The 19,640-nt window shown below is 30.5% G+C and overlaps 4 protein-coding genes across 4 annotated transcripts; 2 read left to right on the top strand and 2 right to left on the bottom strand.

Moving 5' to 3' along the window:
• Nucleotides 1-3,860: 3,860 nt before the first annotated feature.
• LOC128293817 (protein LURP-one-related 14-like) lies at nt 3,861-5,188 on the bottom strand. The gene is made up of 4 exons (XM_053029361.1): nt 5,064-5,188; nt 4,534-4,840; nt 4,256-4,471; nt 3,861-4,171 (listed from the first exon to the last, which is right to left on the bottom strand). Exons 2-4 carry the CDS (start codon nt 4,759-4,761, stop codon nt 4,043-4,045), a joined length of 573 nt encoding a protein of 190 aa, XP_052885321.1. The 5' UTR covers nt 4,762-4,840; nt 5,064-5,188; the 3' UTR covers nt 3,861-4,042.
• Nucleotides 5,189-9,927: 4,739 nt separating this feature from the next.
• On the top strand, nt 9,928-11,997 carry LOC108484540 (uncharacterized). The gene is made up of 4 exons (XM_017788361.2): nt 9,928-10,620; nt 11,268-11,337; nt 11,416-11,507; nt 11,675-11,997. Exons 1-3 carry the CDS (start codon nt 10,270-10,272, stop codon nt 11,466-11,468), a joined length of 474 nt encoding a protein of 157 aa, XP_017643850.1. The 5' UTR covers nt 9,928-10,269; the 3' UTR covers nt 11,469-11,507; nt 11,675-11,997.
• On the bottom strand, nt 11,953-14,252 carry LOC108484539 (staphylococcal-like nuclease CAN2). The gene is made up of 9 exons (XM_017788360.2): nt 13,925-14,252; nt 13,698-13,753; nt 13,511-13,625; nt 13,318-13,413; nt 13,045-13,232; nt 12,894-12,950; nt 12,666-12,825; nt 12,510-12,578; nt 11,953-12,223 (listed from the first exon to the last, which is right to left on the bottom strand). The coding sequence occupies exons 1-9, from the start codon at nt 14,048-14,050 to the stop codon at nt 12,125-12,127; spliced, it is 966 nt and encodes a 321-aa protein (XP_017643849.1). The 5' UTR covers nt 14,051-14,252; the 3' UTR covers nt 11,953-12,124.
• A 2,574-nt stretch (nt 14,253-16,826) lies between these two features.
• Nucleotides 16,827-19,360, top strand: LOC108485057 (cation/H(+) antiporter 4-like). Its single transcript, XM_017788916.1, has 3 exons — nt 16,827-17,057; nt 17,143-18,153; nt 18,251-19,360. The coding sequence occupies exons 1-3, from the start codon at nt 16,827-16,829 to the stop codon at nt 19,358-19,360; spliced, it is 2,352 nt and encodes a 783-aa protein (XP_017644405.1).
• The last annotated feature ends 280 nt before the right edge of the window (nt 19,361-19,640 follow it).

Genomic DNA, 19,640 nt, shown 5'->3' with positions numbered 1-19,640 from the left:
CAGGTGCCCCTTTATCTCACAACCGTTACATTTCAAGGCTGTTACAACTTAATGGAAGTGACTTTTCAAGTGCTTTTTTTTTCGATTACAAAGGAAGGGGCTGTTACAAAGGAGGTTTCATACATCAATTAAGGAGTTTTAAGGAGCATTTTAACACCCTTTTAAATTCGACAACAACCTCTTCACCTACCAGCTAATTTTGTTCTTTCAAATATTAAAACAAGCATTCAAAACACTATTAACTAGCTGGTGTCTTTTCGGCTAGCCAAGGAACATCTCAAGAGACATTTTTTAAGCAATCAAAGATATTTATTCAGCTGAATTAAAGTGAATTCAAGGATGGAGTTAATTGTTACAAGAATTCCAAGAGACTTGAGTTTAATTTCAGTTTTAATTAGCACATTAAGATGTGACTATTCAGCTAGTTTTTCTATACCTATAAATATGTGTAACCAGCCATTTTTTAAGGACGTTTGGACATTTTAATGAAATTCTGCTCATTTGGTGAGAAATACTTTTCTCCAATTTTGTTCAAAGGCTTGTTGGCTTAGCTACAAAGCTAGTGGCGTCAACCCGTTCTTTGCTTTTCCCGAACTTATCACTTTCGCAAGTGTGGCGTTCGAACCCTATACCGAGGTTCCTATCTTTCTTGATAGTGGGTCGAGGGTTTGTTCGAATTTACAAACCTTTTCAAAAGCATATAAGTATTGGGTCGACACTAATTAGTGTTGGTTCTTGCTTGCTTCTTGAACGGTTTCTTTCCATCCTTTTACCATATCCAAAACATAATCAACTTTTACCACTTATTTGATAACCAAATATTTTCACTTTCCAATTAGCCATTTTATTTTTGATCTTTTAATCCCAGTTGAGCCTATTTCATTGATTTAGTTAGATATCCATCTAATTGAACCATACTTTCTCGTAGACAATCGGGCAATGTAAATACGACTCGACTCATCTTTTGAGGTGGATCGTATCAAATAGTTTAATATATATATATATATATATATAAATTTTTAAAAAAAGTGAGATTAAAAATTGATTCATCATCACTAGTGAATGCTCGGTGCTTATGTGACTTTTTATTCTGCATATCTGTATGTGTGTACTTTAGTTAAAACTAAATTACTTAATGAACCAAATTTGTTTGATTAATCAACTAACCACTGAAATTAATTTGATTGGGTTCGATTAAAAATTTATGAAAGTTTAATTATCAATTAATTCGGTCTAAAACATGTAATTAACATTATTAACCCATTAAACTAAATTAATAACATATTATATGTTTGTAAGCTCATATATATATATATATATATATATATATATATTATGTAAGTCCCACATATATAATATATCTATAAGCCCAATATATTAACCACATTTCCCTTCTTCATTCTCTTCAAGTTCAACAACCTTTTGTTTTAAGCTTTCAACGTATATATCTTTTCCTTTTCCTTTTCATTTTGAAATATAATCATAAATCAGACCTTTCTTTTATTTTGTGTAACTTTGTGATTGATGTTGCAATTTGATGTTAGCTTTGCTTCTATCTTGTGTTTGTGCTATCATTAAAATTGTAATAATTACTTTGATATGTACGTTGAGTGAACGCTAATTATGTTTTTAATTTAGTGTTGTCATGAATATTATTTTAATGTAATATTTATTATTATATATTTAATGTAATGTAATGTTTTTAATTTAGGGCTAGTTTGGTAATAATTTTGAAAAGTGCTTTTGAAAAGTTTGGTTTAAAATTTGAGTGTTTAGCATTGCTGTCAAAAATGCTTTTGAGAAATAAAATGTCCATTTTAGTCATGTTATTATCAAGTAACAAATATGCATTTAAATAATATTTAAATTAGTTAATATTATTATATTTTAGTAAGAATATAAAAAATTATTATAACTTCTTGTTAATATTTTAATATATAAAATATAAATTTTAAATATTTTAAGCAATAAATATTAATTATTTATAAAATTTAATTAGAATATATGAACTATATTTTAAATATTTAGATATAACTATTAAATATTTGTAATTAGTATTTTAAAAATATTTTTTATTTTTAATTAATGATTTTAACATATTTGTAATTAAGTACCAAGAAAAAAAAGAGAAAGTACTATGTTATTAGAGGGGTGAAAAAGTAATTAAGCACTAAAAGTGCTTTTGGGAGAGGAAAAGCTAAAAATTTTAGCTTCTCCTTTTCAGAAGTGCTTTTTAAAAACACTTCTAAAAAGCTAAAAATTTCAGCCAAAAGCAGCTTGTTTTGTACAACTTTTCTTCTAGAAGTGCTTTTGGAGTTAGAAGTACTTTTGAAAAACAATGCAGAACTAGCCCTTAGTGTTGCTGTTGTGTTATTTGTTGATTTTGGCTTGTTTTAAATTTGTTTGAAAAAGAAATTGTTATAAGTTTGGGTTAACTGATCGAATTGGCTAAAATTAATTTAGTTTGGTTAATAATTTTTGAAAAATTTTAATTTTATTTACGATTAAGAGTTTTGAAACTTTAATTAATTTGATTAATGATAATTTGATTCCAGTAATAATCAAACAAACTATTTGAACATTCCTAATAATTGAGCCACATCATTGTTGATCATCGTCTACAAACAATTAACTGACAAAGGTACCAATATAAGGGAAAAAAAAGTAATTTAAATACCACTTTAACAGTTTTTTAGGTACTAATATGGAAAAGTGGATAAAGTGTTTAGGCACCAATTTGTCATTAAAGCGAAAAATATAAAAAAAAATGCTTTTGTGTAAAAGAAAAAAAAAAGTGAATTTAATTATTTAATTTTTTATATTTTTAAACTTTAAATATTTTTTAAATTTTTAGCTTTTAAATTTTATATAAAATTTAAATTATTTATTAATAAAATATATAAGAGATAAATGTAAAATGTGATATAAGAAAAATTAATTGACTCGTTGCTATTAATGCTACCTTAATAAAAATATTAGAATTTAACGATGAATTGTTAAATTTAATAATAAAAAGTTTAATAGAAAAAATTCAGATGAAAATACGTTATCACTTTAATTGAGTTGGTGGCATGGATTAGTGAGAAAACACTAATATATCATTTCTTTCTTTTAAGAAAATACTATTATTAGTAGAAACTATGAACAATAATAATACAAAAATATGGCATATAATACAAACCATAAATAAATCACTACAAATTAATACATAAATTCCATGTCTTTTAAATAATTTCAAAAAAGAGGACAAATTCACAGTAACTGCAACACTGGAATAATTTAGAAACAGATTGGAGATGTATCAACTTGATTAAATCGTTAAAATTTGCATCCTAGCCTGACCATCATCAAATCAAATTGACGATGAACACCGAACAACCAGGAAAATACTACTAAAAATCTCAAGAAATCCACCACATCCGCATCAGTGATGCACAAAAGATTTAAATCTTAGATAGCCTATCCTCATTATCTCAAATCTATCATCATTACTATACTTTATAATGATAAAACCCTTTAAGAACGGTTCCTATTAAATTTAATGGTACCCTTATATTGAAAAATCTCTATACACACCAGAATTTGACTAAAAATTAAAAATAAAAATGAAACCATATATGCTTCAAAGATAATAGACTAGACAAAATAAAAATTACGAAACTGGAGACAAAACTACGATAATGTGGTTTGAAATTGAAAACAAAATAAAATTACAAAAAAATGTTGAAAAAATTGGAACCAGCAACCAGTATAAAGGCCGCTGCCACATATGAAATAAGGATTTAATTTGAAAAAATTGAGTGACTAGGACTTTTTTATTGAAAGAAAATAACGAATACTAATACACCGTTTCTTTTAAATGATAATGGATTGTATTATGATCGTGATTTTATAACTTCATATTTTTACCATTCACCTATAATCATCTAACATAACCTAATATTTATAATGGTATGATGATGAGCATAATTACACAACAAGAGAAAGAAAGTTGATAGAAGGTAGAGAGAAAGTTAAAACAGGAAAATCTGAGGATGGAAGATTATGCGTTGTCGTTTTCGTGCATAATCACCAGCAAAGCTACAATGAAAGCATAGTCCACCTCTGGATAAACTTTTATTTTGAAACATTCTTTGCCCTTATAGCTTCCCCATGTGTAACTGTGCGTAACCTGCATTTTCCAAGTGCAAATCAATCATAAAATGTTCCATATCCATTCATTATCCACATTAATGAAAGAGCATATATTGTATACCTCAGCAATGATAGAATTGCCTCTCCGGACTTTGATAGAAAGGGAAGCAAGACTTCCGGTGACACGAAAATCACAGGCAGCATCTTTATAAGGGCTTGCTAAGTGAACATCCAGATTGCTTTTTATATTAAAACCACCCGATCGTTTCACACTGCACAGACAATGCCTACTTTCTCCTTCATGCATTTGCCATTCCTGTTTCCACGATATTGCTTGCTGAAAAATCTTCCCATCATTACTCATTTCAATTAAAACAATAATTACAAATTCATACCAACCTTTTCCCGCAGAGTGACGACAGGTAAGCCTGCAGGATCTTTCATAACCCTTTTCTTCTGCAAGTTCCAAATACCGCCGTCGACTTGTAGCAGAATATTTCCAGTGGTATCGAAGACATCGTAGTGTGAATTGGAAAATGATTGTATTTTCTTCTTGACGAGGAGTTCCATTGTGTAAGGGACACAGAACCGATCCCCGACAACCTTAATCATTTCATCACTCGCCATGTTTCTGAATCTATTCACAAACTAAACTGGAAACTCATAAAGAGAAACACTGGGAAGTTGTAACCTTTATTTCGTTTTCCTGGAAAATGAATTTCTTTTAAATATGGGAAACAAGGCAAAATTGGCATGACATATATACATAAACAAAAAAAAAAAAAAAAAAGTACCCATAAAGCTGTTTTCTTTCATGAATTTGACCTCTTTAACGTGGAAAACAAGGCTTTTGAAATGAAAAATTACATTCCAAGCGTAAAATCTTAGAATCTAATTAACAAGTTGAAAATGGGTGAATAAAAGCATACCTTTGGATAATCCAAGTTTCGAATGAAAGTGAAGAAAACTTATTAAAGAGGGGGAAAAAGCAAATTAAATTTTTGTTTAAAAGAAACAAAATTCGGGTGAAGAAAACTTATGAACAGTAATTCTTAAGATAGGAGAGTAAAAAAATAATTATATTTAAAACCATTTATTATTGGGTATTTAACTCGTGATGCTAATTCACTTAGTTTTATTAACACACCCATTATCTAGGCCTGCATGGAAAAAAAAATATTAGTAGCTTTTAAGATTTTCTTTTTTGGTTTAAAAAAAATCCTAAAAGATAAAAATATCTTTATAAATTAGAAGGAAACGGCTAGGGGTGTTCATGGGTCGAGTCGGGTTCAGTTCAGGTCTAAATATGATATTAATATACTTTATACTTACTCAAGCTTGGCCCGGCCCAATATTTAGGCATAAAATTTTACTCAAATTCACCCATATTTGTAAAAGGTTAATCCAAGCTCATTTTAGGTCCATCATATCATTTTTAATTTTTTTTAAAAATATTTATTTTATTTCAATATTTAATATTTTTTATATAATCATCTTAACATTAATTTAATGTTTACATTAAAGTAGTATTATATATTTAGTGTTTTTAATGTGTATTAAATTACATAATATATTAAAATAACATAATATAAAATATTATAAACTTAAAACGGGCTGGACCAAGCTCGGGGCCTTGAATGTTCAAGCCCGAGTCTAACCCATATTTTAAACAGGCCAATTTTTTTTTTATTCATACCCATTTTTCAAATCTAATATTTTTAATTAAATCCTCTCAAATTTTAAACAGGCATTCGAGCCTAACTCATAAACATGTCTAGAAACCACTTTAGTTATTAGTTTTGAGATTATTATTATTATTATTATTATTATTATTATTATTATTGTTTAAAGCTTCATCCTTTTGATCTTATCACGCCTACGGTGTGATGGATCCCACGAGTATTTTGTGTATTTCTTTTTTACGAAATTGATCATCTGGATTTATGAAATTAAATTTAATTATAAGATTATCACTGTCATGTATTTTTTTTTTCTGTTTTGTGGTCTATATTGAGTAGATTTGTCTATGGCTCAGCTCGGTTTGAAGGTGCGTTTGAAGAGCAGGAGGATTTGGACTAAAATATAAGCTTGAAAAATAGTTTTGTATAAAAAAAATGTCTGCTTTCCTAATGGGTTAGGCTTTGGGTAAGTTTTTTTTTTTTTTACCTCAAGCCCGACCTTACTTTGCAAAAAAAAAAATGGCTGCTATTTTTTTACTATTTTGCCACTGTTTTTCATTGTTTTGCTATCATTTTGTTATTATATTGCTACTATTTTGTGACATTATTTGGATATTATATAACTATTATTTTTTTATTAATTTTACTACTATTTTAAAAGTATTTTCTTACTAAACTACACTTATCTTAATGTTATTCAGATATTTTTTATTTTCTTCCATTTGTCGGAAATATGTATTTTAATGTTTTTTAGTATATTTAATTTTTAAAATTTATTTTTACATAAAAATAGTATAAAAATTTTAATACAAATGGGCGGGTTTGGGAAAATTTTAATCCCATTTTTAGGTCGGGCTCGAGATTAAAAATGAACCTAAAATTTTATTTGGCTAAGCTCATGAATAACTCTAATTGAGAGTTTATAATTATTGTTTTAATAATGGTAATTCTAATATTTGAATCTACAATTTTTTTAAATATAATATATTTTACTAATATGCTCAACACATGTTTTAAATGAATGTATTATTATGTGCAAGTAAACGTTTTAAAATAAAATTAACAAATCATCACACTTTTATAACGTTAAAAAATTCAAACCATTTTATATGATGGTTGCTAAATTTATTTGTTGTTAATTTAAATGAATGTATTATTTTGGTGGTTTTGTGTTTGTTTGCCTGTTTTGAATAGGTGGGTGGTTTGGGTCTCTGTTTTAATGCTCCTCTTTAGCTGCTGTAGTTGATGGTTGGGTATAGAGGTGATTATGGGCTGGGTCGAGTTTGAGTTGAGTTTAATTAAAATTTTAGTCTTGTTTGTTAAGTTTGGATTTAGTTCAGTTCAAAAAATGAGTTTAAATTTTTGTTCAAATTTGGCTTGGATAAAAATATTAAAATTCGGTTTCAACTTGTATTAATTTTTATATTATTTTTATATAATTTCTTTTAAAAAATATAATACATCAAAAACACTAAAATATTTGAATAAATATTTCTAAAAAATTGAAAATAAATTTAAAAAAATTAACATAAGTGAAATAATAGTAAAATAGTAAAAAATAGAAAAAAGTAAAAAAACAGCAAAAAAAAATGCAGTTATTTTTTACATATTCAAGCCGGGGCCGGGCTAAAAAATTCTTACCCGAGGCTTGGCTCATTTTTTAAGCAGGCTTTATTATTTTGCTCAAATTTATTTCTCAAACTTATATTTTTACCAAAATCCTCTCACTTTTCGAGTAAACTAGACGGCCTAGCTCATAAGCAGGTCTAATTGAATGTTGTTTTGTTTTTTTTATTATTTTAATAAAGAGCAGGAGTTATTCAAAGAAAAAAAAATATTAAGTTAGTGAAAAACTTCAAATACTAAATTAGAAAAATGAACAAGTTCATATAACACAATGTTAATTAAGTGTAAGCATGTTACCCTCTCTACTACGTGGGTGGTAAAAAATTCTATGTCTCATATTTTAGAATTGTCCATGCCTAAATTTAGACCTAAATCTAGATAGAGAATTTTATATATTATCTTTATTTAAGTTTTATTTATATTGAATTAAAAACTTGACATATTATTTAAACCTAACCTATATATTAAGTAGGGTAATTCAAACCTAACCCTACAAAAATTAAAGTATTTTTTTATTTTCTCATTAGATTTTCCCGATAAAAACTTTTAACAAGATAACTAACAATAAAATAAAAAAAAATATTATGTACTCTTTTCCTTTATTAAAATTTTATTTTGCAGGTTTTTCTTAATAAAATTTTAACGATGTATATTTATTCTTAATAGAATGACGTTAAACCGGTCATTTATTTATTTTACAAAGTTGTTTTTATTGTTTAAGTTCGGTAAGTTGTGTCTTTTTATTACTATTATTTATTATAAGGGTTGGTATTTGGTATATTCATACTACAATTTTTAATTCCACAAGTGTGAGTTAAAAATTACTGCATGTCTTTATATATATATATATATATTATTTTTATTATATCTTACACTCATTTTATTTATTACAAATATCCTACATTCACTTGTCATCACTCCAACCTACTTATTGTTAATAATATACCAAAAATTTTCTTTTTATTATATCATTTATATAAAAATAAACAAAATTAATAAAATGCATTTTAATTCAAAATTGCATTATCATATACAATATTTTCATGTGTAAATGATATAATTAAAATTTTAAATTAAATTACTTTTATATAAAATTATTATTTTTGTTTATTTTAAAATAATTAAATATAGTTGAATTAATATTAAAACCCTTTATAATAAAATTTTAAATATATCAATAATAGATCATAGATAAAAGTGATACCATTATAAATTTAGGTTCTTTTTAAATAAATTATTGAAAAAATTCAATTATTAATACTTTAATTTTTTAAATATGTTTCATTTGTTTTTTTCCTCTATTTTTCATTGTTTTTCTAATTTATTCCAAGCATTATTGAGAATTGATGAAGTTATGAAGACGTGGATAATTCAGGAATGCATCAAATGAAAATTTATCTCATGTAGAAGGCAGAGTATCAAAATTTCATGATTAATTTAAGAGAATTAATATAAAATGATTTAAATTAATTAACTTTTTATATAATATTTATTTTAAAAAATTATATTTAATAATATAATTTATTCCAAATATTTTGTATTTATTGCTAGCCATTTAAAATTTGACATTGTTTAAAATAATCCACAATATTTGATATTTCTTATGTTCGTTTTATGATTTATATTTAGTATTCGTAGTTGTCCCTCCCAAAAATATCATCTTCAAGGTTTGAACTTAAGTCCTTCTCTTGAGAGTGCAATATAGCTTACCATTACACCTAACCATTTGTTAGTTAATTCAATTGGTACTATTTAGTCATTCCTATTACTTATATTTAGCATAAAGTGAGAAAAATTTCGCTTATTTTTAAAGAAGACTTATTTTTACAATAGTTATTATTCATCTTTCTAATTTGAAGTTTAAATCCATACGAAATATTTTTTATTTTACGTCTAACTATTGTAATATATATATATATATATATATATATATATATATATATATAATAATTTTTTCTCATATTATTATTATCAAAGGGCATAAAAATTTCAAACATTTTAAAATTGTCAAGTTTTAACCAAATATTTATCTTCCTAAAGAAAAAGAATAATACGACTTAAATTTTAATTATTTATAATGAGAAGTTTCATTTTTATTTATTAGAAGGATATTTGAGCACATTTTAAAAATGACATTTTGGAAAGGTCAAATTCTATATAAAGTCCTTATACTATGCATTTGTTTCCAATTTAGTCATCTTCTATAATTTGATATTTCAATTCCTTCTGCTATTAGAAATTTAATCCCTTTATTTTTTGAAATGTATATTCTCATTTATGAGCAAATTTTTGTTAATTCCATCAAATAATTTGATGTGGCATTTTCTTTAACATGTAATGACATAACATAAAGTACTTTACCTTTTTGTATAATTAGACAAATTTTAATATATTAAAAGGGAAAATGTGTAATATTTGGCTAACTTTACAAAAATAGCAACATGTTTGGAAATATAAGTGGGGGAAAATTATTTGACAAAACCTACTGAAAAAGATTGAACTTATAATTATAGTTAAGGGATTAAATCTGTCAAAAATGCATATTACAGGCACCTTTTGTAAAATTTTAACTTTTGGAAAAGTGAAAGATCTAAAATTCTTTGGTACGTTTCTCATGGAAATAGTCACCTTGAAAACCAGATGAGGAAAAAGAAAGCACCAAATAATCCAAAACAAAAGCGCTAAAAAAAGTAAACCCATTTCTTCTATCCTCTCTATTCCTCAATTCCTTGATTTTTTGTTCTAAAAACTATCTGAATTTAGATTTTTTTTATTCTTTTTTGAAAAGAGAAAGGGAACTCTGTGTTTGAAACATTGTTTACATTGTTTTATGGGAAAATCAATTGTTTGTACGACGAAAGGGCAAGACTTTGCAAAAGCAGTAACATCAGACAAACTTCATAGAGCAAAACACGTAAAACCCGCATCGAGAAACAGAGTTTCTTGCCGCGAAAAGGCGGGGCCAAGTGGGGTGCGAGTCAACTCAGCGCGAGTCAAGCTGAAAGCAATGGATACCTGGGGTAACGACGACCGGATTCCGCTGGCTCAGGTGGTTTCCGAGTTGGTAAAGGGATGGTTTCAAGAGGCTCTTAAGGAGGCCAAGGCTGGTGATACCAACATGCAAGTCCTTGTTGGACAGATGTATTGCAATGGCTATGGTGTTCCTAAAGATGTTCAAAAGGTCCTATCTTTTTATTATTATTAAATTTGGTTTATGGAATCAACTTTTATGGTTCTTGTAGTTGTAAATGCTTAAAAAAGGGGTAATCTGATGCATTTTGTTGCTTTTCATGTTGGTAATTTTTTTCCTTGCTGTTCTTTGTTTTCTTGAAACTTTTCATGGATTTAGTTCTTTTGTGATATAGCAATTGTCTTACACATGCTTTAAAAGGGCTAATTTGATTCATTTTTCATTTTTTTGTTGTTTTTCTTGCCTGTATGATTTATTGGGACTCTTTAGTTTTATGATGTGTGATTACTAACGGTCTCAAATGTATCATAAATCTCTCTATGTTTTTTATATTTCTTCTATTGATAAACTATTTTCACTCATTGAAATCCGAAACTTTACTGACCCTCTATCAAACCTCTTGCATTTCTCTACAAGAAAAAGGTGCTTCATGTTACTGAATTTGTTTCTCTATTGGTGCTTAATGATACCTGAAAGGTCTCCATGGTGTTTTCAAATGTTTAATTTGCTAATAGACTACTCTTCCTTGCTGACATTTATGATGCTTTATTGTTCGGATACTTTCATGTATTGTGCACTTGTTGTGAACTCCGGAATCATGACGGTATTAGCTCGCTAATCGTTTCTTCTGAAATTAGGGGCGTGCTTGGATTAGTAAAGCTTCAAGGAGCAGATCTTCAGTATGGAAAGTTAGTGATAAGCATCCAGGTACTCTCTGTGTGTGTGCTTTTGTGAAAGTAGGGTTGTTTCTGCTTTCTAAAACGATATTTCTTCGGTTTCCTTCAGGTTATAATGCTAGTGACTCCGATTCTGATGAATTGAGGGATGATGCAGAATAAGTTTTGACCTGTATTCGTTTTAAAATCATCCACAAATATGTAAGTTGTTTATTGATTGTTAATATGCTTCTTTACCTCTGCATTACGAATTTGCAGATTTTTCCAAAATGCCATATGTTATATACATATTAGTTCCCGAAGTTTCTTGTGCATGAAATAGTAATCCTTTTTTTGATTAATACCGATAATATTGAATATAATTGCAGATCTTACAGTATCAGGAACGTATACAGTGTTGAATACCAAGCTACTCTATCCGTTTTACCTTCTGCAATGTATTCTAAGTCATGCCTCTTTAACTAGCTGCATTTCCTTGCCAATGGAGAGATGATCCCCTATTTTTTTTGTCATTTCTTTAACATCTTTATTTCACAAAGTGTTTTTATATTTTGCTATTGAGATCACAGGTTGTTGGCTTTTAGATGTTTGTTTAAGTATTTCTATTAGATGAACTTCACCTATTGATGCAGAAGAGTATCATAGATTTGTAAGAATCATATTCATAAAATAAAAAAAAAATTGATATAAAGTTAGAACACTTTGTTTAATGTTTGATCAAATTTTTTACAATTTGCAACAAATTAATTAGGGTAACCCTTTATTTCTTTATGCTGGTTTAGATAGATGGTCACCTCTTCTACGAGGGAGGGACTGTGTCATCTGCCTTGTCGTTTGTCTTTCCTCCATTCCCATGGCTTCTCAGGATTTGATGTAGCCCATAAACCAACTCTCTTCGCTCGAGCCTGTTTTTCCCACTAGTTTTTATACAAATACATGATGTTCAGAATTCACAGACTATGATTTTAACAGGCAGAAATGGTTTAACAACCGGGTCTCAAGACGTCTCTCTCACGCCGTCAATGTACCGTCCTCTGTAAGCACCTATATGGGCAAGGACTCTCTTTGAATCCTTAAGAGGCAGGTAGGTACTTAAAGAAAACGATACCTTTAATGTAAACAAAAACTGGTGGTGACATTGATAGCTGAATTTCGACGTGGGAAGACATCTGAAACCCTGGATTGTTACAGTTGGTTACTTACAGTTGCAAGCTCTACGCGTTGGTCGTAAGCTGAGTAATGCCATGCGAGCCCCTTTTTAAGCATTACTTCCTGTTTGGAAACAAGATTATTAGAAAAATCTGAACTTGTTCTTATGAGGTAAACCGGGAGAAGAATGTTATATATGAAGAAAAAAACCTGAACAAATTTGCCATCGCAGTATATATCACCAACACAGCGGCCATATTGGTCTTCATCATAGACAAGAACTCGTAAACATTTACCCTGAACAAGCTTAACCAACTCTTCTTTTGCTTCTTTACCGTATGGCATTGAACTCTCTGGTGCATCGATTCCCCTGTTTCATTGCACTGTCATGATATTTAGCTGATGGAAGATAGACTTTCAAGAATGGACTAATGTTACCTTAGCCGGATTCGATACTTTCGAGCAAGGATCTCTTGATTCTGAAGATTTAAGACCCTGGAATTGTTAAAGAAGATGGATTATTAGTTACCATTATATATGAATCACTCAACTGAATCTGATCGTCTATGGGAGATTAAAGAGTTTGAACCTGTATCCTGAATCAATAATTTTCTTGTGAAGCTCATCAGCTTTTGTGTAGTTCTTGGCAGCACGGGCTCTCGATCTTTGATCAGCTGCCGATTGGACATCTCGAGGTACATTCAATGATTCCCTGGGATCTGTAGTACTTACATACACTGTTATGGTATCTCCATCAGGTACTGCTTTGGTGTCCACCTAATTTAATCAAAGAGAAAGTTAGTTTGAAGCTATATTGCTGAGAAACAAAGACTTGAAGTTTCAAGAAAGACAGAATACTTACTGGTAAAGTCTGCAATTCAAACTTAACTCCTTGAGGCAATGATGTTGTGGCGCTGGCAGAAGACTGCTGAGGAAGACCATAGTACGCTAATAATCCCTAAAAACAGTTAAAAAAGAACAAACAATGGATTCATTTCCCAATTTTAAACTAATTGGACTTGTAAGATTTAATGGTGTTTGCTGCATCATTCTACCTTAACATCTGCCTTTTGGTGTCTCTTCAATGTCTGAATGACAAGGCTTGAAGCTTCCTCAGGTGTTTTTGGTGGTGGTTTTGCTTCTCTCCAAGCATCTAATAGCTTTCTATACCTTTTCAGACAGACCAGAGCCACATCGTAATTGTTCAAAATTGTTCGTAAATAATACTGTTAAATTACTTACCAGTTAGCCTGAGCTTTCTTGGATGAAACGACGTGATAACTTAGCCCTTCAGGAACCTAAAAACAAAATTTGGAAATACAAATAAAGGTGAATGATGAAAATCAAACTAACCCAGATTTTATTTTTTAGCCAATTAGGCTGAGTCATATCTCAATTATGGGTTCATCACCCTAAACCATTAAAATTCACTTTTAAGGTAATGAAAAACATGAGAGAAAAAAAGATACCTGAGAGGTGATATCAAATTGGAAGAGATCATGGGAAAGAGCTGAAACTCCATCCTTGCCTCGGGAGTCACCAGCTGTGGTTGGCTTGCAGCAATGGCTATACAACAATCTCAGAGCATTCCCCATCTTCAAATTCTATCAAAAATAATCTTCTTTTCTCTTTTCCTGTTTTGAACGTAGCAGAGATTCATGACGGGAGGGAGGGAGCCTTTAACAAAGGAACGACTAAGGTCATTGATGGAAACGTGGCGAGGTATGATTGGTGGATAATGATTAACTATTTGTTCGGTTTTTTTGTTTTACTATGAAGATGAAGATCTATGAGCCATACGCGGTTAAACTCGAAAGTCAACCATTTTTTTTTGTCGTATGTTGTAAGTAACGTTTGCGTATGAGATATTGCTCGGCGTAAAGCCCGGTCCAAGCTCATGGTCTGGTTGTGCTACATGTGGTTTTAATTTCTAATACAAAAAAAATTTTAATTCATGCATAAGTTCTGGATTTTTTTTTCAATTAAGTACTAATGTATGCATATGAAATATATGTGGTTGTGTTATATGTATATAATATTTCTACAATAAAATTTGTGAAAATTTCAATCACAACTAACAAGTAATAAGCTAGCTTTCTCTTATCCCCAATCTCCATGGACAATGCCAAGAGCTTCCATGAAGAAAAAACCTTAGTCAGATTACTTGTTAAAAGCTACAACGGCCATTGATAACCATTTCAAGCTTCTTATACGTACTAACAAGTAATACGTCGGCAATGGGTGAAGATTGAATAGGAAATCAAGCTAGTTTGAGATGATAAATCTTCAAAGAGTGTAGATATGCAGGATGAAGATATAGTTGGGTATTTATATCTAGCATTCTCATTGGTTTTTTGAACATAGTAGTAAGCTAGAACTAATCATGAGCCGCATTTGGCTGGATCGATATAAAATTTTAAGTTAGTTTTTAGGTTCAAGTTCAACCCGGAAAATAAGTTTAAAATTCTACTCAAGTTCAACTCAGATTAAAAATGCTAAACTTGAGTTCGACTTGGTTTGCCCGTATTAATTTTGTTAAGATTATTTTTTATATAAAAAAATTTAAAAAATATAATATATGAAATAACTAAAACAATAAAATTAATGTTTCCCAACAAATTGAAAATATATTTTTTAAAAAATTATACTCAAAATAACACCAAGATAGCTTCAACTTAGCAAACAAGTGCTTCTAAAATAGTAGCAAAATTAATAGTAAAATAAGAGTTGTACAATATCCGAACAATAATAGCAAAATAGTAGTAATATAATAGTGAAATAGTAGTAAAACAACAACGAAATGGCAACAAACAGCTGATTCGGGTTAGGACGGGCTCAAGCAAAAAAATCCTACTTGAGGCCTAACTTGTTTAGAAAACGAGTCTTATTTTTTATCCAAACTCATTTTTTGAGCTTATATTTTTGTCTAAACCCTATCATTTTTTATGCCGGTGGCTTGGCCATAATCAAGTCTATAGTAAACTAGCCTACCTAATTTATTTTGTAACCTCAATTGCTCAAGGTCCTTTTTAACAAGTGGTTGAGTCTCGATAACTACTTGTTATGACAAATGACTTTATTCATTGACTAAAATTAGATCGGCCAGAACTCCGTGTGTTGGCTTGATAATCAGGATGTTCACCGTTGCAAATGTGACTTGAGTTCAAGTCACGTTAGTTGCGTTGCTGTTAGGCTTTTACCCTTCTCCTGTAATTAAAAACAAAATAGGCAGATTACTTAAGACTTCATTGGCTGAAACTTTTCACAATTTGATTCTTTTGCTTTTCAAAAAGTATATTCGATTAATCGTATATATTTTGATGTTTTTTTATGGTTAAACAAATATTCTACATTTTTAGTCTATTTTAAATGTGCTTAATCTTTGTCCAATAATATAAAATGTCACATCAAATACATATTTTAATTAAATAAGATAGTTGGATTATTTGATGAAATTAATGAAAAAAAGTTGATCTAAAGATTAAATCAAGGGTGAAAAAAGTTGAAATTAAATTGTATATTTTTACGATAGTAAAATGTAATTTCACCATTTTAATATCTATATCTTTATAATTTTTAAAGGATTAAATCAAAATTTTATCATTTTTAAGAAAGCCAAAATATAATTTTACTTTTACTAATTTAAATTTTTATAAATTTTAAAAGGGATCTAAATGGAAAAGTTTTTGGAAAAGTAAAACCTAGAAATTGTCAAATGTGAAATTTAAATTTCAATATTCCTTTTTTAAAACTAAATTTAATTATTATTTTCTTTAAAAGAGTTAAATTGTTTTATTTTTTAATAAAATGCTGATTAAATCATTAATTTTTTAACGATTTTGACATGACAATTAGCATAATATTTTATGTAATTACGTTGACATAATATTAATTATTTCATATGTTTATAAAAGTTCAAAAAACTAATACAAAATATATGTGAATTGCTGCTAATGTGAAATTTAATTAAAAAAAAAAAAGAGTAGGGAATGGGCAATAGCAAGAGGTTGGGTGAGGGAAAAAAGGTTTAATCAGAAAGCCTCTTTCCCTCTTAAGATATGTTAAATAATGATGTAATCGTAGGCCATGCATCGAAAGCTGAACAATGACTAAGTATTAGCCAAATATTTGGTTGCCTGAAAATGTAAAAGGAAAGTGAGAAAGAAAGTGCTAAAATATTGTAATTAAAACAGTTGGTGAGTGGTGGCTAATGAAAAATCGTAAGCAAGCTCCATTCATCTCAAAACCTACTCTCCGTATTCTTCGTATCTTTCGTATCTTTTCATCCACCCTCTTCAATCCTCCACATTTCCCTCCTCCAGCATAAACAAAAAGGTTAATGTTGATCAAGGCCAAAAGCCAAAACAAACCATGGGTGATTCATCTCTCAATGATTTGAAACCTGAATACAGGGTCGATGGATCATGTTGGAAATTCGTTCCAGTTATTTCAGAAGGATTTTTTAACCAGAGACCTCGTGACATTTTCAGACATCATCTCATTCTCTTACAACTTCAATTAGCTGTCATTTTCACCCTTGCTGCCATCATTCACTTCTTTCTTGGTCGCTTCTATTTGCCTCGTCTTATATCTGAAGTGCTGGTACTGACCTCTGAGCTTATGTGTCATTTTCATTTCTTTTACATATATAAGATGTTGTACTTGTTTTGTTTTGTGAATATGACAGGCAGGGGTAATTCTTGGACCGACTGTTCTTGGTCGATTCTTTCCGGACATATCGGCAGTTTTATTCTCCGAACAATCGGTGAAAGTCCTGGCTACATTGACACGGTTCGGGTACTTGTTTTTCATGTTTTTGATTGGTGTGAAGATGGATGTAAATCTAATCAAGAAATCAGGTAAAAGGGAATGGACTATAGGCACCATGGTGATGTTATTCCCCCTTCTGGTCACTGTTATGGTTGGGAGACACATAAGCATAGTGGTGGACAAGGTGGATGCACAAAGCGCCCAGTACGAGGTTTCGTTCTTCACTGGCGTACTAATGCTAACCTCATTCCCTGTGGTAGCCATACTTTTAATGCAACTCAAGATCATTAACTCAGAGTTGGGACACCTTACATTGTCATCAGCATTGATTAGTGACATGGTAAGTTTAGTAATGGTAAATATAGGTAACTACAGGGTAATAATGTTATTGGCATCGTTACGTGTAGCTCTCAAGTCTCTGTTCCTCGTTGCCGTCCTTATCGTGTTTATCCTAACGGTTTTACAACAAATGTTATACTGGATCATCAGAAAAACTCCTGAAGGAAAGCCTGTCAAAGATGCTTACATTTTCTTTGTTGTTATAGCATTACTAGTTGTTGCAATAGTTGGTGAAAATGTTGGACTTCAATACATGTATGGTCCTTTTATACTAGGCTTGACAGTACCAACAGGACATCCCTTAGCTTCAACTCTGATAGAAAAACTAGACACTATTGTATCAGGTTGGATGCTGCCACTTATGTCGACTTATTGCGGATACCGATCAAATCTATGGAACCTCAACAGACTACCTCCTTATTGGATAATATTCGCAGTAACTTTCGGTTTTTTTCTGAAAGTAGCCTGTGGGTTCATTCCTGCATTTTGTTTCAAAGTGCCTTGTAAGGATGCTACAGCATTGGCATTGATGTTGGCTGCCAAAGGCATTGTTGAATTAGGTACTTTTGCAACCAATGCAGACAAGCAGGTACTCCCTTCTAGGAATTCTTTTAAAGCACTTTTTTTCCTTTTTCTTTTTTTTGTAATTTTCTTTTTGCTGATAAGCCAATGCTGTTTTGTTTCAGTCCACCGTTACTCAAGAATTCACCTGGGCTGTAATAATTGTATTCATTTTCGCAGCAATTGTGCCGATACTTACCAGAAAGCTTTATGATCCATCAAAGACATACGCAGGTTACCAGAAAAGAACCGTGTTGGACTCTTCCATAAACGAGGGTGTCCGAATGCTAGCCTGTGCTCATAGACAAGATGATGCATTGTCTGCGATCAAGTTACTTCAACTTTCAAATCCTAGTACCGGTAGTCCCTTGTCGGTTTACGGGCTTTACTTGGAAGAACTAGTGGGTGGAGCGAGTCCTCTCCTTCTTAATCATCAATTAGGCCAAAGGAGTTCTAGCGATGGCGGTCGTTGGCAACCAATCATCGATGTTTTCAATTACTTTAAGACCCAAAGTAGTAAACCAACTCAAGTGCACGTCTACACAGCAATATCACCTTCCTCATTGATGCATGAAGACGTTTGTTGGGTTGCCTTTGATAATTTAGTAGCTTTAATAATACTTCCATTTCATAGGAAATGGAACAGGAAAGGGAAACTAATCTCTGATTCCAAAGATTTGAGGGACTTCAATACTAAAGTGATGAACAAGGCTCCTTGTTCAGTAGCCATTCTAATCGATCGTGACCGAGGTCGTAATTCATCGATCATAGACGAATCATCCACATATAATATATGTGTGGTTTTCTTGGGCGGGAAGGATGACAGAGAAGCTCTTTCCATTGCAAGAAGGATGAAAGGATGGCCTTCGGTTTTCCTAACTGTTATTAGGTTAAAGGAAACTGAGGATATGATCACAGGATGGGAGGGTATGATGGATGACGAATGCTTGAGAGACATTAAACACCCAAGCAATGAAAATGGTAATGTTTTGTACAAGGAAGAGATAGTAAGACATGGAGCAGATACATCTGCACTCATTGGGTCAATTTTGGATGAAAACTTTGATCTTATATGTGTGGGACGACACGCACAATGTGACTCACCACTCATAGAAGGCTTATCAGCATGGACTGATTTACCAGAGCTTGGGACCATTGGGGACCTGTTAGTTTCTGCAGAGATCAGTAAACCAATATCTATCCTTGTGGTTCAACAACAGGTTATTGAAAAATGAGTGTAACTTTCACTCTTTTTTCTGCCATACAATGGAAGTGTTGCATGCACCCTTTCAGGTCCTAATGCAAATATCATTGCTTTAAATGCGCAACTAACCCAAAGTGAATCCATGAAAATGCCATTGGATTGGGATTGTAACATTTAGCCCCTTGGTTTATGGGGGGATTTTTCCATGTGCTAATATGCTCCTTATACGACTCAATAAACCCTAACAGAAAACTTGTAAGAATTGTAGTAATTTATATTATCATGTGTGAAAAATAAAATAGAATAAAATA

Source organism: Gossypium arboreum, chromosome 6 (assembly GCF_025698485.1).
Source record: "Gossypium arboreum isolate Shixiya-1 chromosome 6, ASM2569848v2, whole genome shotgun sequence".
In the NCBI taxonomy this organism is placed as follows: domain Eukaryota; kingdom Viridiplantae; phylum Streptophyta; class Magnoliopsida; order Malvales; family Malvaceae; genus Gossypium; species Gossypium arboreum.
Note: the sequence above shows the minus strand (reverse complement) of the source record. Positions and strands in the feature narration are given on the sequence as shown.